This window comes from Acanthopagrus latus, chromosome 13 (genome assembly GCF_904848185.1).
Source record: "Acanthopagrus latus isolate v.2019 chromosome 13, fAcaLat1.1, whole genome shotgun sequence".
In the NCBI taxonomy this organism is placed as follows: Eukaryota; Metazoa; Chordata; class Actinopteri; order Spariformes; family Sparidae; genus Acanthopagrus; species Acanthopagrus latus.
The window spans coordinates 26,434,971-26,456,368 of NC_051051.1; the positions used below are offsets into that span (position 1 = coordinate 26,434,971).

General features: G+C 39.4%; 4 protein-coding genes and 1 long non-coding RNA gene across 8 annotated transcripts; 4 read left to right on the plus strand and 1 right to left on the minus strand.

Moving 5' to 3' along the window:
• Positions 1-62: 62 nt before the first annotated feature.
• Positions 63-3,329, plus strand: rnasekb (ribonuclease, RNase K b). Its single transcript, XM_037119605.1, has 3 exons — positions 63-279; positions 1,619-1,701; positions 2,535-3,329. Exons 1-3 carry the CDS (start codon positions 202-204, stop codon positions 2,677-2,679), a joined length of 306 nt encoding a protein of 101 aa, XP_036975500.1. The 5' UTR covers positions 63-201; the 3' UTR covers positions 2,680-3,329.
• On the minus strand, positions 1,460-8,302 carry LOC119031256. Its single transcript, XR_005078558.1, has 2 exons — positions 8,165-8,302; positions 1,460-1,730 (listed from the first exon to the last, which is right to left on the minus strand). It is a non-coding gene; the product is annotated as an uncharacterized LOC119031256 (long non-coding RNA).
• On the plus strand, positions 3,477-9,212 carry LOC119031252. Of its 4 annotated transcripts, none has more exons than XM_037119598.1 (9): positions 3,477-4,281; positions 4,750-5,040; positions 5,353-5,403; positions 5,925-5,993; positions 6,338-6,363; positions 6,598-6,618; positions 6,714-7,139; positions 7,485-7,706; positions 8,090-9,212. In XM_037119598.1, the coding sequence occupies exons 2-9, from the start codon at positions 4,752-4,754 to the stop codon at positions 8,348-8,350; spliced, it is 1,365 nt and encodes a 454-aa protein (XP_036975493.1). In that variant the 5' UTR covers positions 3,477-4,281; positions 4,750-4,751; the 3' UTR covers positions 8,351-9,212. The 4 variants fall into 4 exon arrangements, with proteins under 4 accessions (XP_036975493.1, XP_036975494.1, XP_036975495.1 ...); XM_037119599.1 differs by having other exon boundaries at positions 6,717-7,139; XM_037119600.1 differs by having other exon boundaries at positions 5,943-5,993.
• A 1,546-nt stretch (positions 9,213-10,758) lies between these two features.
• LOC119031642 lies at positions 10,759-16,890 on the plus strand. Its single transcript, XM_037120220.1, has 7 exons — positions 10,759-10,893; positions 11,928-12,020; positions 13,238-13,396; positions 13,726-13,818; positions 14,091-14,198; positions 15,077-15,169; positions 16,064-16,890. Exons 1-7 carry the CDS (start codon positions 10,759-10,761, stop codon positions 16,322-16,324), a joined length of 942 nt encoding a protein of 313 aa, XP_036976115.1. The 3' UTR covers positions 16,325-16,890.
• A 710-nt stretch (positions 16,891-17,600) lies between these two features.
• LOC119031253 lies at positions 17,601-21,267 on the plus strand. Its single transcript, XM_037119603.1, has 8 exons — positions 17,601-17,690; positions 17,788-18,085; positions 18,207-18,230; positions 18,494-18,522; positions 19,206-19,298; positions 19,569-19,661; positions 19,934-20,014; positions 20,531-21,267. The coding sequence occupies exons 2-8, from the start codon at positions 17,788-17,790 to the stop codon at positions 20,591-20,593; spliced, it is 681 nt and encodes a 226-aa protein (XP_036975498.1). The 5' UTR covers positions 17,601-17,690; the 3' UTR covers positions 20,594-21,267.
• The last annotated feature ends 131 nt before the right edge of the window (positions 21,268-21,398 follow it).

The window sequence follows — 21,398 nt, forward strand, 5'->3', positions numbered from 1 at the left end:
AAAGGCGGGGCCGGTGCGTAAGACGTTTTCATTGGTCGCTGCGCTCCGTGTCACGATAATAGTCGACTTTCACCGAGTGTAACCGAGTGATGAGGATCAGCTGACCGTCAGGCACGTTCGTCCTTCGATGGATCATTTCTCAGTTTAGTGAATCAAAAATAAAATCCTTCTTCTGATCGATCGATAAGTTCGAACACAGACATGCCGTCGCTGCTGTTCTGCGGGCCGAAGATGGCCGCGTGCGGGATCGTGATCAGTATCTGGGGCGTCATCATGCTGGTAAGACTGACGGAGCTCCAGCAGGGGAGCCGACTATTTCCTGGATTCATACTGGTTAGCTAGCAACCCGTTTGTGGTGACGTTGAGTTCTTCTCTAAAAAACAAACCAGATATCTCTTTAAAACTCATTTATATGACCTCATATGGTCGTTGCAGTTCGTAAGACGTAAAAAAATGACGAAAACAAACAGTCTGTCTCAAAGTAATCCAGTTTCCGGTATATAGACGGATCCCGAGTAGGCCTAGCTTAGTGTATATACGATAACAATACTGCGCTGGTAATCAATATATGTCTACTTCGATCAATTAACTTAAAGTAAGCGTCTGTGCCCGTGTAATAACCGTGATGGCGCCGACTACAGCCTGGTGTTTCAGTCAGATAAATGGTAGAGAAGGGTTCTGATCACATGACAGCCTGTCAGTAGTTGAAGTCCAGACAGCTGTCACTCAAACACACACTGATCATGTTGTTATCGATCAGCAGGACATACATCCTCATCATGTGATCAGCTGGTGACACGAATATTAAAGTATATGAAGTTAATTTGTGTTTTTCTTGGACTGAGTCATGTGACTCTTATTCTGCCTCATGTGATGTTTCAGAACAGGAAGTCAGGATGTCAGAACACATGAAGACTCAGATCATAATGCAAAAGTGAAGGAGGATGTTGTCTGTAACTAATGATCAGTTTGATTATGAATTCATGTTTTTATTATTTTTCATAAAACTTGTCTTGGCTGACCTTCACTTTACTGTGTGCACACAGACAGACTGTCAGAAACAGGCTCGATAAAGACTGTTAACTACAAATAAACAATAGTAAAGTAGAATAAAGGCAAAAAACACAGACATGGAAATGACCTCAGCAGTCTGTCTTATGTTTTCTTATGTAATCTTGTAAAGTATCATTTAAAAGCACTAAAGCATAAATTACTGTTGATTATTAAAATAGCTGCAGATAAATCTTTATGATTTCATTTCTACTTGTTTCACTCAGTGCTTCATGAGACCATCTTGGATGAAATGTTAGTTATTTGTTCATCAGGCTGCATTCTCACATGTTGAACTCATCCATCAGTGTGTTGGTTTGATCCTGGAAGAAAACTGAATAAATGGATCACTGAAATCTACACGAAGATGTAGAAGTTCTTAAATATTAATGATGTGTTCACCTGTAAAGACGTCAGAGTTATTCTGAGTTCTTTATTGATAGAAACATATGAAGCTTTTTTGAAAAACACCAGATGGAACCTAATTTTTTCACAAAATAAACACGAGCAGCTGATATAAAGTGAAACCTGGAGCCTCGTGTTGATCCGCTCTGCTCTTTTCTTCCAGGCGATGTTGGGAATCTTCTTCAGCGCGAAGTCGGCCGTGCTGATCGAGGACGTCCCGTTCACCGAGGAGGACATCCGCGGCGAGTGAGTCACCGTTGTTGCTGTTGCTAACGCTGAAATGAGGAAGTTAAAAAATACCAATATATTTATATAGACATGCATTTTCCAGTTGTGACAGAGATACAGATCAGAGGCAGGATATCTCAGTTAAACAGCATTAAACTTCACAGGGAGTTTAATGACTTACAGGGCCGATACTGGCTGATGATATCTGTGAAGCTCTATCGTTGAGTTTCAGAGCAGCTGAATCAACAGGATGTTGTTGGGATCACTGTTGTTTAAAGATATCAGCTGATCTCATAAATAATATAATATATACTATATATTATATAATGTTTTTAGGCTGTATTGGATACACAATACTGATCTTAACATCTTGAAATCTATATGTTATGAAATCAATATATTGACCAGATACGTCCATATCAATAATTCGACCATACTGTCATCAGTTTACACTCTTTACTTCTCTTACTGATTGTCCACGAGCTGCAGCATTTAGATCCACTTTATTATATTTACATACACAAAATAAAACAGCATACTGTTTCCGTCAGCTCCAATATGTATCAGTGTTTCAGACGTAATAAGAATCTATACAAAAAGAAAAACTGCAGCAGTAGTTTTGAACGGATGTTTAAAGACCATCGGAAACTTGTTTCCATTATTTTACATTCAAAATCATGTTAGTAATCGCTTGTTGCAGCTCGACCACATGTGATGTGACGTCATCTGGCTCCTCCACAGCTCTTCAGTCAACATATTACAAGAGTCATTATCAGATATTTGTGTCTGACTTTAGCTAAATGTTTTCAGACGAACAGTTTCAGGAACTCTTCTCTTCTTCTCTCCTGCAGTCAAAATCCTCCCGGGAACATCTACAGTCTCTACAACCAGGTCGGCATCAACTGCTTCATCGCCGCAGGGATCTACGTGGCGGTGGGCGCCGTGTCGCTCTGCCAGGTCCGCCTCAACAAACGGCAGGAGTACATGGTGACATAATCAGCCAGGATCTGACCTCTGACCCCTCCGAGGACCTGACATCAGCAGCTGGAGGTCGTTTTCTGTCTATAAAGTTTACGTTTCTTTTAAACCCGACCGATCAGCAGCTGAAGTAACCGGAGAGTCGTTTAAATCTCATTTCGGGGCGATGTGACGGTGGTCAGGCGGCACCGGAATTATTTATTTTAAAGATGAAATCCTCGATGTGTTTGTCGTCTGCTGTGATGTGTGTTGTTGTTGTTGTTGAATGAAACGTTGCATCATTCCTTTGTCATGAAAACGAAATGAAAACTGTTGATTCACTTTAGCTTCAAAACTCCTGAAACATCACAATTATTTCATCACTGAATTAGATTTAAATTAACAGGAAAATTAGAAATGAAAGTAAATGTTGGATTTTCTGTCGGCTGACTGAACATCTTGTCGGCTGGAGGCGACGACACTGTAAACTGAGTCACTCTTTATTTTGTACCTGTTGAACGAACACGTCAAGGTGTCGACTCCAGAAACAACCTTCAGAAGAAATACAAATGTTAACGTGTGTTCAGGCTGTTTGTTATTAATGCTGCTGTGGATCAAACTGAAAGATGTTTAATGTTACAAAAATTATGGTGGATGATCCTTTGCAATAAAGTTTGTGTGAATGTAAACTAAGATAATTGTCTTTATTTATAGAATTGTAGAACTCGTTCTTTATTTGAATGAAGGTTGGTGTGAAGTCTCCTGTTAGTTACATTTAAACAAGTTTTTAATTTAATCGCTCAATAATTAACTTCAGGTATAAAAGTTAACTAACAATACATTTGTTGATAATAAACACTGAAGGTTTCACCAGGAAGTACTTTTTAATGAGTGACAATGCTGTGCACAAATTAGTTTTATTATACATGAATTGCTGTGCATCAGTTTACATAAACACTCATTTAACACATATTGTGTTTATTATTTATCTTCTCACTCTTGATTACTAAATACATTTTAGAACTAAACTGTTTCTACTATCAGTCAGCTGTATAAGGTTGTTTACTGTGGTAGTTTTATACCTATGTCCATATTATATTTGTATACTCACTGATATTTGTATGTTTCCTGTGCTGCACTGGTCAGATACTGATCCTGGTACTGTTGTTTTATTCTGTTCGATGGTAATAAAGACTTTCTATTCTATCCTGCAGCTCTGCTCCTCCACAAGTCAAATTTTATTAGTTATAAATTAGTTTTAGATCATTTTAAACTGTTGTAAAAGGTCTCTGTTGATGCTCTGGCTCTCTCTGTCCACCTGTGTTGAAAGTGAAACCACTTTTGTTGAGTTGGTTCAGCCCGGATTCTGGGCGGGAAGGAGCGGGCTGAACCATTGTTCACTGGAGGGGTGACATGTGAGCCGTGAAACTGGATGTAATGACAATCAAAGTTGAAAAAACTATGAAACTATGGTGATTAGAAAACTGTCATCTTATGTATTTTTAAATGTCCTGTCAATAACCAGGGCGCAGGAGGGTCATGACACATGATTTACTTGGTATGTGCCGTGTTTCCTGTTCCCGCCACTGAAAGACCGACAGGCAGCCGTCAGGTCTGGGATGTAAACAAGCTGTTGAGGAAGTGAGTAGGAATTTTTAATAAAGACCGTTAATAATTATTAATTTAAGATGCATGTCTTTTGAAAGATGAATCCACTGAGAGATAAAGCCTTTATAACTGTAATGATTAAGCTAATATTTGTGCTAAACTTCGAACAGACTGTAAGAGGAGGATTTGTTTGTTCTTTGATCTCCGGTATGAACGGTGGTTAATGCTAGCTCCATGTTAGCTGTTAGCTGGACTAAGATCGAATTAAAGGTTGAAGGAGCAGAAGGTTTATTGTTGGCGTCTCTTATCTCGTCTGTACTTGTTCATGTACAGCAGTCACAGGTCTGGTGGTCGTTGCTGGTGCTGACTTGTTTGACTTGACTGTAAGCTCTCACAACAAGGCAAATAGTAAAAACGTAATGAGGACATAAAAACTTTAACTGTAACTCTTAACTAAATACATCTCTCATGTTTCTGTTCTGTCATGTTTCTGTGTGACAGAGATGTCGGATACTGCAGAGAAGGAGTGGAAACCAACTCTGACTGAAGTCCTGGAGGATCTGGACAACATACAGTACAGAAAGACGATGGAATATTTGGACAAAATCCCTAGAAGTCAGAAGAAAGGGAGATCTGAAGCAATGATGGCCCAAAAAATAATTGAGTACTACGGACATGATGAATCAATTTTAAAAATACGTGATATCATGAAAGAGATACCGAGGAATGATCCAAAGATTCAGGGACTGTTGGGCCCCTTTGTCAAAAAACTGAGGAACAAAACTGGAAAAGGTGAGTTCATATAATAAGAGTTTTAAAATATTGGACTTTTTAAATGTTTCATTGGCTCACAGATGGATGTATTAATACTCTAATGTCAAGATGTAAACCAATATCTAAACGATAAATATAAATATTGAACCCCAAGTAAGTGATTAAGTATCCACCCCCTTCAGGTTTTGTTTAGCAGAGACACCTCCGTCTGCAGGAAACAGCTGTGACACTGTTAAACTGTTCACACTGTCAAAGTGAAGCATGGACACTCAGTGGACAGCACGTGTCTCAGGAACTAAACTTACATTTAGTATCAAAACTATTTTACAGGAAAGAAGAGAAAATGTGACCCAGTGAAGAAGGAAGACAATCGTCCAGCAGGTACGTTAACAGACCACATCACTCAGAAGTATTTCACTGCTGGCTCGTGCATTAAACTGGTTCGTCTCTGCAGCAGAAAGACAGAAGTGTGTTTGAAATTGGCGCGTCATGACTGGAGAGAACAGAGATTGGTTTTCGCTCGTGGTCGGCTGGCTGGTAACAAACGACATCAAAGCTAAAATGTCCACAGAAACAGTCACCGAACAGGATTGTGGTTAATATCAGCACTTTCACACAGAAACAATATGACGCTGACTTCAAGCACACATTTTTCTCTACTCTATCTAAACAAAACACCAAAGTATGTTTCTGAAAACATTTTGGGCATAAGTACACAGTTGTAGTCGTTTAGACAGTTTGGTGAGACAACCTGGCGGCTCTCTCTTCTGAACTGACAGCACTCACTGTAGTGAAACTAAGCTGGCTGAAAATCAGCTTTCCTGTTCCTTTATTTTAGTGTAATTTCTACTGAAACTACTTTTGGTGTAGTATCCAATCTGTGTTTGTGTTTTCATTTACAGTTTATGTTTTGTGTTCAGGGAAGAAGAGGAAATGTGATCCAGTGAAGGAGGAAACAAAGCCAGCAGAAGGTACGCAGGTGTCACCAGCTGTAAGATCTGGTCCCACGTCTCTTTACACCTGTTTAATAAAATTAAATTAAACAATGGAAAACTCTGATTAATGTCAAGCAAGGTCTCACTTTTGTAGCTTTATCCATAATTTCTACCAGTAATAATACAAATGTACTCAAGTTAATATCTGAGATCACAATCAGTCAGTCGACCTGCCAGCTTGTTAACAAACCAGTTTTCTGAGTCACCCTAACCCTAGAGTAGAAGTTGACTTCAGCTCAGCTTTAACACACCACAGCCTCACATGCTGATACAGAAAGTCACTCAGAAACACTGACTGATGTTTGTTTCTCCTTTTACAGATCAAAAGAGCAGCCAACCTGTCAAGGTAGGAGTTTTGAAATTAACTTGCTGAATTAATCCCCTTGTATGAACTCTTACATGCATATAAAATATATGAAATCTAAATATTTCAAACACACGATGCCTCTGACTGTGTAGCTGAAGATGAGGAATGATGAGAGTGATGGAGGTGTAACACGTTTATAAAGAGAAAGTCCAGTGTTCATATTTGTTCCCATGTTATTAAGAACTGAGCATCAATGAAACGTTTGTTTTCCAGGAGACGAACACTGATCGTTGGGTAAGTGGTTTCCTTTGAATTTTTCTTTCACTGCTAACAACCTGAATGTTTGTGTTGATGTTTCTTTGAGATTTCTGTCTCTTGTTTGTATGCAGAAGAAATCCATCCGTGAGCTGAAGTCCAGCAGTGCACTTCTCGACACTGACATCATTGTTGGGAAAGTTGTTGAGAAATCCGGTGTGCGCACTTATAAAACCAAAGAAAATGTAAAAAAGTATTTTTTTTACCTGGCAGTCGCCGATGAGACGGCCAGCATTAAATTGATGGTGTATGGAAAACCGTTATATAAAGAATTCATGGAAGAGAAGACCTACATGTTCAGACGGCTGATGAAAGACGAGAATGGTTTTGTTAAGTTTTCGTCACAGAGTAAATCCTCACAGACGAAACCTGTTCAAGTTCCAGACAAGCTTCAGGCTGAAGCTCGGGAGCTGATTTATCCCAACAGTCCAGATTACTCCATTGCTGATGCCAAACTATCTGCTGTCAGCCGTGTGACTGTTAAAGGAACCATTACACAGGTGAGTTAAAACCAGAGAACTCAGCATTCTCTCTGGTTTAGATCAGATTTTAGCCTCCAGCTGCTGCTGAAGGAAACATCTGCCTCTTAACGCTCCTCTGTGTTCACCAGCACGTCTCGTCATGTGTCTGTCTGCAGTTTGCTGTTCACAGAATAACCAGAAAATACACAGAACAGCCTTTTTCTAATCTGAAGTGAAACTAACACAAAGTTGTTGATTAAATGAAATCTGATCTGAAAGTCAGACTGGTGGAAACATTCAGTGCAGCACTAATGGAGCCACATCTTTACCAAAACTTGGTGGTCTTTTTATTCCATTGTTGTTTTAATCTGTTGGTTTGTTCAGATTGATCCTATCGAACCAGCCGCAGGGAAGAAGAAACAGAAGACGCAGCGTTTCAAGATAAGAGACGACTCCGATTCCATCAACATCTGCATGTGGGGTGAAGACACCAAGCAGTGCACAGGATTATCAGTTGGTGATGTCGTCCAGGCTGCAAACATGAAGACCAACTGGTACCGTGACATAATCTCACTGAACTCAACTGGATTCACTAAAATTCAGAAGGTAACTGCAGTGATCTGCTGCTGGTTGTTGTTTATGTGGGAATAATGAGGCACATCTGCATGTAGTGTTGGAAAAAACTAAAACATTGAAGCGACAAACAGCCTCGAACACACGTAGCTGTTCTCAGGCTGGGATTCTTATCAAACATGTTACATTTAGGGTGGATTAGAATTAAAGTGAAACTCTGTACAAAAAAGAAAGTTTCTGTACAACTCAGCTTAGCAGTTGCCAAAGGAAGAAAACAACATGTTCCTCGTCTGTCAGGCACCAACAACGTCTCTGATGGTCTTTGATACGACCTCCTCACTGCAACGTTTCTGAGCTGGCAACTTTAAAAGTGTTTCTAATCATCTCCTGAACTGTGACTGTTGATCTTCACACAGGTTCAAAGTGCTGGCAGCCAGAGTGAGAGAATTAAAATTGCAGGAATCGCAAAAGCCACAAAGACGGAAACTCACCTGGACGCAGTCTTCAGAGACGAGATGCAGAGGTGTGTTGTGGCTTCTCGACTTCTGGCAAAGGCTTTTGGCTTCGACCTGGATGGTGATATAGAAAAAAAGCTCCTTGACATCATTCCAGTGTCAGCAGACGCAGTAATACAAGGAGGGAAAATTAAAAAACTCACAGCCGCTCCAGTCAAATAATTAATGATGCTAATAATGTAACTGTTTGTTTCAGTTCAAAGCTTTGTGACATATTTTCTCTTCTTGCTTTTACTTTTTTGAAAATGCGTCAATGTTTTTTGTGTTGTTGTGTCAAACATACAGGTGCAACATTCATATTCATGTTAATGAAAATGTCAGTGCAGATTTATTTTGAGTACTTTTACATGTAAACATGTTGAAATCAACATACTTTATACTTTTTAATATGTTCACTTTTTAAAGCATTGATCCGTCATCATGAAAAATGTCGGACTTGATTGTTCTGTTTGTCTTTGTGCTGTTTTATCGAGCTTGTCATGTGACTGAAAACAGTTTTTAATTAAAGTGAAGCAGAAGCTCCATAAAGTTGAGCTGCAAGTGAAGGTTGTTAAATCTGCAGAAACACTGGTTATAACAACCAGTTCAAACATCTCCTCCTGTGATAAGAACTTTAGTACGGATCTTTGTCGCCCCCTAGTGTTTTTTTAATATATAAATAATGTTCTTCTTTGTTTTTTTGTTTTTTTTGTAAATGTCTCCTGCAGTTCAGAACCTCATTTCTAGCTGTTTGGGAACTTTTCTCAATGATCCATCTTGAGGCGCTGAAACAACACAAACGGGTTTTGTTTTTTTCTTGTTTTTTTGTGCTCTCTGTAGTTTTGTTGAAGTGATTTTAATGAGAAAATTCTTCATGGACCAAATTTGTTCTTCTTAAACACAGTGCACACTGAAGTGACACTCTTATCTCTGCATGGTGAATATTAAATATAATTCTGTTAAAATGACATTCTCTTTTGTCCATCTGTCATCATCAGAAAGCAAGTTGTTCTCTTCAATAATGTAAATAAAATATATAAAGAGACCTGTGTGGCTCCTTTATAGTCTGTACAACAGGCCATTCTGTGTAAAAAAAAAAAAAAAAATTTAATGTAGTACTTTTAACAGTGTATTTTAACAGTACGGTACAGAAGATAATTGCTCTCGTAATGACTTCGCATTAAACGAAACTGAACTATGATTCAGTGATGCGTTAACTTGGGAGGAGGAGCATGCAAACCCATTGTTGAACGGAGGGGTGACTGTTAACTGTGAAACTAGATATTCAGAGGATTAACACGCAAAGGTATAAAAGATAGGTGTTTGATGATGAAAACTCTGTTCAGTTATTAAAAAAACCATGTAATCAAGATAAAGAGAGCTGCAAACACGTCGGTGAGATATTTTCAGTTGGAGTCTGTTACCTGTCCTCCACCCCGGAAGAAAACTAAATCTTCCCGCCATAAAAAGAAAAACGCTCCTGAGGACACAGAAGAACAAAAGATCTGTACAGAAAGTGACGGTAAGTGTTTTTTAAAGGCTTTACTTGAGCATTTATCTGGTTAATCCATGAGTGTTTCTTCAGTCCGTCAGATTTCTGTGTTTAATGTGTGTTGCAGATGTCATTAAAGGCTTTAGAGACCAGGTGGAAAACAGCCCTGACCTCCATCCTGGAGCAGCTGACCGAGCCAGAGTTCAAGAGGATGCTGTCCGATCTGGACAGAATCCCCCAGGGTGTGAAGAGTGGTAAGGTGAGAGAGGAGATGCCTCAGATCATCATCCAGTACTTCGGGACTGAAGGGTCCATCACTGTGATAGAAAAAGAAATGAAGCAGATACCGAGGCTGGACGCTGCAGTCCAGGACAAGCTGCGACCCTTTGTGGACAAACTGAAGAAACAACAGCAGAAAAAAAAGGGTGAGTTTGTTTCATCAGGACCAGAAACTTAAGGATAGAAGTGCAGACTATGGTTTTATTTAGACTCGACATGTCAGACTCTTTCTGTTGTAGACAATTTTGATGTGTGAATATGTTGTTGTGTATGTATGTTGTGTACGTTTGTTCGTCCGAGATGTTTTTCTGTGACATCATAATATATCATAAAATTGTTTTCGGTTTTCCATCATATTTACATGTTGGTTTCAGTTTAGTCGTTCAACACAGCAGGTTTTATATAAATATTATTTCTCTGCATAAAATGAACGGTAAAACACACTCGCCATGGCAGACCTCATCTTTTGCATAACGGCTCGTTGTAAATGACTTCAAATGTTCAAATTCCCTCAAGTGGTGTTTTTGTGGTTAGAGTGCCAGTACACTTTAAATTCCTGTGTTTAACCATTTAAACATCTCTTTCAGAGGCGGCGAGCAAAGCTGCAGCTGGTAAGTCAAAACACGCCGAACCATTTCAGAAATCGAATACTTGGACAGGGCAGTGAACACATCACGAGTGTGTCTGTTCAGTATTAACTGTGACAGAGTATTAAGGACACACTGAGAAAAGAAGGTCGTCATTCTGAGAATAAAGTTGTTTTTACAGTAGTCATATCTGCAGTCTGTTCTGTCATCAGCAAAACTGACAAATGAACAACATGACTCATCAGCTGAACACTAAAATCTTTTACCTTAAACACGACGTACAGAAACAGTTTCACCTGAAGACCACGAACACACCCACGTTTGTTTCTTCTCTTAAAGGTCAACAGAAGAGCTGCAAACCTGAAAAGGTGAGTGAAAGAAACCAGATGAGATTATTGAAAAACACTTTACTCGCAGTCTTATTCTTTTCTCTATTATTATTATATTAATTAAAATTTACGTTTATTTGCCTTCTCCTTTTATATCCAGAAGTAAAACATCTGTAATCTGAGAGGCAGCAGTGAAAGATAAAGATAAATTACAGCTGCAAGCAGCGATGAACGGGCCCTGGCAGTCCACGCGTGTTGGGGCATGCAGCGTAAACGTATTCAGGGAAATACCCTCTACATGCAAATTGTATGTGGAAGTTATAATGACTTGATTGTTTTATGGCACAGCATCAAAACGGACCGCACCACCACAGCTACCAGGTGTGACGTCGGTGAAAGCTTTTGATAAGTTTTGTCCACAGATGCTTCATGCAAAGAGTGGTGCAGATTTGTGAAATGGCCTAGGAGGAGTTGGAAAAAGTAATTTTTTCATTTCTGGCGATTCTGCGAATAGAAAGTTGGCGTGGCCTACATCACACAGTGGTTATGGTGTGGGAACAGAGCCTAATATTCAATTAGACTGCCACCAGAGTGCCACCTAGTGGCGGATTGGTAACAGTTTGGTCAGTTGTCCTCGGGAGGGAATTGGCAAAAATTGTACCACGTTTGTTTTAATCTGACCAACCGATGTGGAGATTTAAAATAATTCAATTCAAACAGCGCCACCTTGTGGTCATCGACCAAGATTTTGCACAGAGCGACAAAGTATATGGGAGTTATAAGCCAAAACGTGCTTTCCTAGTGGTGGAAATTCAGGAAAACAATACATTATGAATTTATTCTGCAGGTGTGAATTTTATTCCAAGTTTGGCGAGTTTTGGGGAATGTTCAGGCAGTGAAAAGATCTGAGGACCGAACACACTTCCTGTGGTGTCCCATTTTCTACAGCAGGATCTCCATCAGTACTTTAAAAGTAAAACTGTCAGTTGACAAACCTGCGTTGTTTCAAGGTCACCATCAATGAACATGATGTATCTCATTATTTTCAAATGTTGTGTCTCTGGTTTGTTCAGGCTGATTCTGTTGAACCTGTGAAACCCAAACAGAGGAAGTCACAGAAGCAAGATTTGTCCCAGAAACCAGCTGGATCCACCAAAACCTCCACGGTAGGAAGATTCTACTGGAGCCAACATGTCAGAAAAGTGTTTGATTTCCTCTCCAGTCAGCTTTGTTTGTTTATTATCGTTAACATCGGTTTTAATCAGAAGATTTGAGGACCGAGCACACTTCCCTGAAGTGTCCCATTTACTACCACAGGATCTCCGTCAGTACTTTAAAAGTAAAATCCTCCGTCGACAAACTGCGTTGTTTCAAGGTCATCATCACTGGACATGATTATGGGTGTCACGATTTCAATTTTAAATCGAAATCGACCAAAATTAATTCATAATCTCGAACTTTGAATTAAAAAATGGAATCGTCGAGGCTGCCACACCCCCATGTCACGTCCGGTTGGCTTGCCAAGTGCAAAAAGACACACACGTGTTGAAGTGCTGCGAGTCGACCTCCTCTAACTTAGCCACGAGCCAAGCCAGTGGCTATTAGCTACAGCCAGTCAAACGACAGCATGGTGTTACACCATTCCTGTTCAACGTCACCTTTATTCACAGCCAAACTGCAGCTTGTTGTGTACACTTGTGTTGTACATTTTATTGCCAGGTTAGGGTGCTACTTATGCTATGCATGCACGCTTCCTCACTCTTGCTCGCCCACTCACACCTTACGCACACCTTACGTACACCTCACGCACCGCCCTATTCCTGAAAGGGATTACGTCACTCTTACAACAACGGCATCTGCAGATGCAGGAGACCCATCGACAAAAGTTGTCGACAAAAAAGCCACAGTTTGCAAACTCTGCAGAAACTAGATGGCAGGTTATTTAGTTTAAGTTTACAGTTGAATGAAGATGTAAGTTATTGTTACATTAGGTTGTTAATAAATGTTTTAAATTTGACAATGTAGTGTGGTACATTGCGAACAAAGATCAGATATTATATTGCACAAAAGTCTAGTCTTAAAATGGCACAGCAACCTGTGATTTAAAAAAAAAAACATAAAAATCGAGAATCGAATCAAACCATGACCTTAGAATTGAAAATGTTATCGAATTGAGGATTCTGGAGAATCGTGACACCCCTAAACACAATACATCATTATTTTCCCCAAATTTTTCCGGTCTTTCTCTCAAACCACAGAGCTACGACATTACACAAATGTGATTGGTTCCAGGTGGAACAGCAACAAGGCGTGACAGCAGAGGCGAGTGACAGATGAAGCTTTTATCCGTCTGTGAGTCTTAACAGCTCTTTGATTTGTTCAGGCTGATCCTGTTGAACCTGTGAAGCTCAAACAGAAAAAGACACAGAAGCAAGATTCTTCCCAGAATCCAGCTGGATCCACCAAAACCTCCACGGTCACAGAAGACTGCCTCTGTTCTGAACAGGATCTCTGTCAACACTTTAAAATCCTCCAGTTTGAAGTGAGTGTTAAAGGTCATCAGTTAATAAAACAGATACTTTACAGATCAACTATTACAGACAGTCATTTTTCTACTGGAGCCAACATGTCAGAAAAGTGTTTGATTTCCTCTCCAGTCTGCTTTGTTTGTTTAATATTGTTAACATCAGTTTTAATCAGAAGATTTGAGGACCGAACACACTTCCCTGAGGTGTCCCATTTACTACAACAGGATCTCCGTCAGTACTTTAAAAGTAAAATCCTCCCCTGACAAACTGCGTTGTTTACAGGTCATCATCACTGGACAAGATATATTTCATTATTTTTAAAAGTTGTCTCTGGTTTGTTCAGGCTGATCCTGTTGAACCTGTGAAACCGAAACAGAGGAAGTCACAGAAGCAAGATTTGTCCCAGAAACCAGCTGGATCCACCAAAACCTCCACGGTAGGAAGATTCTACTGGAGCCAACATGTCAGAAAAGTGTTTTATTTCCCCTCCAGTCTGCTTTGTTTGTTTAATACTGTTAACATTAGACTTAATGAGAAGATCTGAGGACCGAACACACTTCCCTGAGGTGTCCCATTTTCTACAACAGAATCTCCGTCAGTACTTTAAAAGTAAAACCCTCCATTGACAAACAGTGTTGTTTAAAGGTCATCATCACTGGACATGATATATGTCATTATTTTAAAATGTTGTGTCTCTGGTTTGTTCAGGCTGATCCTATTGAATCTGATCCTGTTGAACCTGTGAAGCCCAAACAGAGGAAGACACGGAAGCAAGATTTGTCCCAGAAACCAGCTGGATCCACCAAAACCTCCACGGTAGGAAGATTCTACTGGAGCCAACATGTCAGAAAAGTGTTTGATTTCGTATTACACCGTACTACTGATGCATTTACAAAATATGAACACAGTAAGATTTGTGATTATCATCATTAATAATCTGGATATCATTACTGAGTGGTTAACAGTATCGGGGGTTGACAGACAGTAATTTTTCATCACTGATACCGACTCTGAGGAACCAAGGAGACCGATAACTGATATTTAGAACCAATATTAATTTGCAGTAAAAATGTAATATTGGTCCAAACTTTGAACAACCAGTGATGAAATTAACCTCAATTTAATTTACACAATTACATTTTTAGATACTTTACTTGAATATATTTATTTTTCTGATACTTGAGTTATCAAATAGCACATTTTTAACTTGTTTATTTTATTTGCAATCTGAAAGAAAAATCACTGACACCAAGAAGCAGAAAGATGCTGAACATCTGCCCTGATAGTCATTCCACCCTGATCTGTGGTCTCATATGACAAGTATGATATAATATCAATATGCCTACTAATTTGATGAAAGTATATAAAAACAAAGATGTGAAAGATTAACTCAAACTCCAGTTACCAGAATTAAAGAATCAACAGTAAAGAATATTTTGATTTAGCTCTTTCCATCTTTCTCTGGAGCTTTGAGACACATCTCAAGTTTTCCAGAGTCCATGAACATAAATGTTAATCACAATCCGTTAAAACTAAACCAACAACCCTGAGAGAAGTTCTGTCTTAATCAAGGCTGTGATGTTTCTGTAGAAATGAATTATATCATCTTAAATTGTTAACAATATTTGAATAATTGGTAACTTGGAAATGCTCTTTCTAATAGTGTTTAAATGTTGTCTCTCTGGTTTGTTCAGGCTGATCCCGTTGAACCTGTGAAACCCAAACAGACAAAGTCACAGAAGCAAGATTTGTCCCAGAAACCAGCTGGATCCACCAAAACCTCCACGGTAGGAAGATTCTACTGGAGCCAACATGTTAGAAAAGTGTTTGATTTCCTCTCCAGTCAGCTTTGTTTGTTTATTATCGTTAACATCAGTTTTAAAGTGAAACACTTGCCAAAATGCAACCTAGACTTTTTTTGTGAATGTACCCGAGTCAAACCTCCATGTAAAAGCATAATTACACTGTAATAAACTCTGTGTACACAAACAATGTTCTCAGTGCTGGTGTTCATGTGTAGAGACCCTGGTGATACTAGATGATCATAGAATTTGCCCCGTGCACTCCCGCTGAAAATGATTTTGACCCAAAAACAAAAATACAGTCAATCTTTAGAGCAGCGCTTTCGTTGTAATTATGCTTTTAAACAAACGTTTGGCTCGGGTACATTCACAAAAAGATCCTAGGTTGCATTTTGGCGAGAGTTTCACTTTAACGTTGTGTATTTTAGTTGCAACAGCGTCCTGTTTCATAGTGAAAAGTCATAATTCACCACACAGCCAACACAAACGTTTAATAACTTTACATTGTTTAAGTGTTTACAATGAGCCAACCCAATGTGAAGCTCATCAAACTAATATTCCACAAGGTAACTGGCAACAAAATGGCCAACTTCCTGTTTGATAAGAGTAGCAGCAAGAGGCTTTTTGTGAATCTAATCTATTTTAATTTGCAACACTTTTGACACGTATGTCATTTTGGGGGGGTTTGAGTATCCTAAGCACGTGAAAAGGAAGAAAACAACATGTTCCTCGTCTGTCAGGCACCAACAACGTCTCTGATGGTCTTTGATACGACCTCCTCACTGCAACGTTTCTGAGCTGGCAACTGTTAAATCACTTCAGTAACTTTAAAAGTGTTTCTAATCATCTCCTGAACTGTGATTATCGATCTTCACACAGGTTCAAAGTGCTGGCAGCCAGAGTGAGAGAATTGAAATTGAAGGAATTGCAAAAGCCACAAAGACGGAGACTCACCTGGACGCAGTCTTCAGAGACGAGATGCAGAGGTGTGTTGTGGCTTCTCGACTTCTGGCAAAGGCTTTTGGCTTCGACCTGGATGGTGATATAGAAAAAAAACTCCTTGACATCATTCCAGTGTCAGCAGACGCAGTAATACAAGGAGGGAAAATTAAAAAACTCACAGCCGCTCCAGTCAAATAATTAATGATGCTAATAATGTAACTTCTTTATACTTTTTAATATGTTCACTTTTTAAAGAATTGATCCGTCATCATGAAAAATGTCGGACTTGATTGTTCTGTTTGTCTTTGTGCTGTTTTATCGAGCTTGTCGTGTGACTGAAAACAGTTTTTAATTAAAGTGAAGCAGAAGCTCCATAAAGTTGAGCTACAAGTGAAGGTTGTTGTTAAATCTACAGAAACACGTGGTTATAACAACCAGTTCAAACACATTTGTTCAATTAACACTCAAAAATAAAAAGCATTTAAAACTTTGACATCTCGTCCTGTGATAAGAACTTTAGTACGGATCTTTGTCGCCCCCTCGTGTTTTATATAAATAATGTTTTTTTCCTATCTTTGTTTTTTTTTGTAAATGTTTCCTGCAGTTCAGAGTTCTGCGTTGTGTCTTGATGTATCTGATATTATCCATAACTTGACCTTTGACCTGTATGAATGATTTACAGATTGAACCTCATGTGGTTCTTCAGACAGTACAGGAGACTCTAGTACATTTACATCTTTGTCCAAAGTGACTTACAGTAATTCATACATACATTCATACACGGATGACGGTGGCTGCCATGCACGGTGCTGACCAGCACATCAGCAGCAGTTCGGGGTTCAGTATCTCGCCCAAGGACACTTCGCCATGTAGACCAGGAGAATAGAACCAGCAACCTTCCAATAACAAGGCGCTGGTTCTACCCCTGGACCATAATTCTTTTAAAATGACACTCTTTTGTCCATCTGTCATCATAAGAAAGCGAGTAGTTCTCTTCACTGTGATTGTTCCGTATGAAATAAAGGGAAAGAAAAGGGACAAGACACAACAACATGCTGCTGCCTGCGTACATGTGAATGCGTCAGTAAAAATGATTCAGTAATGTGAATAAAATATATAAAGAGACCTGTGTGGCTCCTTTATAGTAGTAATTTTAACAGTGCATTTTTACAGTAGGGTACAGAAGACAGTCTGCTCTCATGATAACTTCACACTAAATGAAACTGAAAGCAACTGTGGTTCATTGTTGTGTTGACTTTTTGGAGGGCAGAGCGGGCTAAACCATTGTTGAACGGAGGGGTGACTATTAACTGTGAAACTGGATATTCAGAGGATTAACAATCAAAGGTAAAAAACAATTAAATGTTTGATGATGTAAAATCTGTCCACATGTTAAAAAAACATGTAATCAAGATAAAGAGAGCTGCAAACACGTCAGTGAGATATTTTCAGTTGGAGTCTGTTACCTGTCCTCCACCCCGGAAGAAAACTAAATCTTCCCGCCATAAAAAGAAAAACGCTCCTGAGGACACAGAAAAAGAAAAGATCTGTACAGAAAGTGACGGTAAGTGTTTTTTAAAGACTTTACTTGAGCATTTATCTGGTTAATCCATGAGTGTTTCTTCAGTCCGTCAGATTTCTGTGTTTAATGTGTGTTGCAGATGTCATTAAAGGCTTTAGAGACCAGGTGGAAAACAGCCCTGACCTCCATCCTGGAGCAGCTGACCGAGCCAGAGTTCAAGAAGATGCTGTTCGATCTGGACAGAATCCCCCAGGGTGTGAAGAGTGGTAAGGTGAGAGAGGAGATGCCTCAGATCATCATCCAGTACTTCGGGCCTGAAGGGTCCATCACTGTGATAGAAAAAGAAATGAAGCAGATACCGAGGATGGACGCTGCAGTCCAGGACAAGCTGCGACCCTTTGTGGACAAACTGAAGAAACAACAGCAGAAAAAAAAGGGTGAGTTTGTTTCATCAGGACCAGAAACTTAAGGATAGAAGTGCAGACTATGGTTTTATTTAGACTCGACATGTCAGACTCTTTCAATTCCTGTGTTTAACCGTTTAAACATCTCTTTCAGAGGCGGCGAGCAAAGCTGCAGCTGGTGAGTCAAAATACATTGAACCACTTCAGAAATCAAATACTCAGAACAGACTTCAGGTGACTACTGTGACTACCTTCTTTCCTCAGTGTGTCCTTAATACTCTCACAGTTACACTAACAGACACACTCGTGATGTGTTCACTGCCCTGTCCGTCATCGTGACTCATCAGCTGAACACTAAAATCTTTTACATTAAACACGACGTACAGAAACAGTTTCACCTGAAGACCACGAACACACCCACGTTTGTTTCTTCTCTTAAAGGTCAACGGAAGAGCTGCAAATCTGAAAAGGTGAGTAAAAGAAACCAGATGAGATTATTGAAAAACACTTTACACACAGTCTTATTCTTTTCTCTACTATTATTATATTAATTAGAATTATTATCGTTTCTTTACCTTCTCCTTTTGTATCCAGAAGGAAATGTGAGAGGTGGCAGTGAAAGATAAAGATAAAGATAAATAATGTTCCCCTGCTGTTTGCAGGTAACACAGCAGTACAGAGGGAAATAAGTAGCAGCACAATGAGTAAGTCTCATAAAATAAAGATAAACATTATATACAGTAACTCAGAACTTGGCTTTAAAGTCAGCACGGTTTAATCACACCTGAGGTCGACCACCCTCAGATGTGAAACTGATGAAGGCAGGACACCTGACGAGAGAATTTAAACACTTTCCTCCAGTTTCTTTTTGAGTCGTCTGTTGAACACTTTGGAGTAGATGGATATGGCTAAAATTCATCCACATGATAACTTGTAATCCAATTGAGGATTTTGGAGAATCGTGACACCCCTAAACACAATACATCATTATTTCCCCCAATTTTTCTGGTCTTTCTCCCAAACCACAGAGCTACGACATTACAATAATGCGATTAGTTCCAGGAAGAACAGCAACAAGGCATGACAGCAGAAGTGAGTGACAGATGAAGCTTTTATCCGTCTGTGAGTCTTAACAGCTCTTTGATTTGTTCAGGCTGATCCTGTTGAACCTGTGAAGCTCAAACGGAAGATGACACAGAAACAAGATTTGTCCCAGAAACCAGCTGGATCCACCAAAACCTCCACGGTAGGAAGATTCTACTGGAGCCAACATGTCAGAAAAGTGTTTGATTTCCTCTCCAGTCTGCTTTGTTTGTTTATTATCGTTAACATCAGTCTTAATCAGAAGATTTGAGGACCGAACACACTTCCCTGAGGTGTCCCATTTACTACAACAGGATCTCCGTCAGTACTTTAAAAGTAAAATCCTCCCCTGACAAACTGCGTTGTTTACAGGTCATCATCACTGGACATGATATATTTCATTATTTTTAAAAGTTGTCTCTGGTTTGTTCAGGCTGATCCTGTTGAACCTGTGAAACCCAAACAGAGGAAGTCACAGAAACAAGATTTGTCCCAGAAACCAGCTGGATCCACCAAAACCTCCACGGTAGGAAGATTCTACTGGAGCCAACATGTTAGAAAAGTGTTTGATTTCCTCTCCAGTCTGCTTTGTTTGTTTAATACTGTTAACATTAGACTTAATGAGAAGATTTGAGGACCGAACACACTTCCCTGAGGTGTCCCATTTACTACAACAGGATCTCCATCAGTACTTTAAAAGTAAATCCCCTCATTGATGAACTGCGTTGTTTGAATCATTCATCATCAATGTACACGATATATCTGATTATTTTAAAATGCTATTTCTGGTTTGTTCAGGTGGATCCTGTTGGATCTGTGAAGCCCAAACTGAAGAAGACTAAGAAGCAAGATTCGAATGGATCCATCAAAACCTCCAAGGTAGCTGCAGGTCGTCCCTGTTGTACTGAAGCTGCAATATGTTTTAATTTAAAAAAACAAATCGTCCTAATCAATCAACAGAGTTGACCAAAACATTTTAAATAAATACCTGTTAAATAAAAACATTCAAGTCTATATTCCATAATAAATCTGTTAAAGAGACATTTAAACTTTTATTTCATAAAGCACGAAAATGTAACTTTCTGGAGAAAGACACTCAATTGATATCAAACGCACCGACCCAAAGTGTTGAGCTGTATATATATTTAGAGGTTTGCATGTCTCAGTTTCTCTGTTTTCAGGGCTGAGATGGACTCATATCACCCATCAGCACATTTTCACTGTGATGTAAATTTTTATCGCTTATTTCCTGATTGGAAACGCAAAACCTCATGTGGCCAGTCCTTAACACACCCACTCTGAGACCAGTGGACTATTCCACCATTTTATCTGAGTGAGTTTTGTTCTGTACCTCTCAGCTGGTCTCACTATGAATCTCAATCTGTCCTCCTGCAGGCTCAGAGTGCTGCTGTCCAGCCCGGGACAAAGAAAACTGCAGGAATCAAGAAGGCCAGTTAGAAAAGCGCTCGCCTGGAAGTGTTAATCAAATAAAGTTACAAACATCTCAGATCTTCTCCACTGTGAACGCACAAAAACTAGAAATCAAAGCTCATCTATCAAAAAAACTCCAGACTGGCACAAACTCTCGGCACAATTCCTCTGTGATAAAGATTAAGTTAAAGATTTCACTGCATTGATCATGTCTAACAGTGAACATTTACTGGGGGAACCTGAAGACGAGGGAAGCCGATCATTCATCAGGTTCTGTGCCAACTTGACTTTGGCTGTCATAAAAAGCAGTGGGACAAATCTTTTTCAAAGATTTTCACTCAGACTGTTAAACTGATATCAACTGTAGTAAAAAGAGAAAAAAAAAGTGTTACATTAAAAAAGGTGCACAGTAGAAATATTCTGACTGGTCAATGGTAGCAGTTTAAATGACACTGGCAGGAGATACTCGTGATAAATATTTCAGTGGATCAAATCAGACTTGAAAGAACATTTAACTGCCGTCTGTTTAGTTTTAGAGAAGCTGAGTTTTAGTTTCAGGAAACGTGTTCAAACGAAAAACTGTAGAGAAAGTATACATGTATCTGTTAGGTGTTGTCTTGACTGTGTCCTCTCTATTTCTGTTGTTTGACTTAACACTGAATAAAAAGCGATCTGTGGCGGGTAACCTGCTGTGACTGTTGAAGCCTTTTTGATCGAGGATCGTGGAACTAAAACAGGAACTTTTTGTTACTGCGGCATCTAAAGAACCCGGAGAACGATGACAGAGATTAAGATTGCTTTTCAGATTTTCTGTAAATTTTGGGACCTGGCT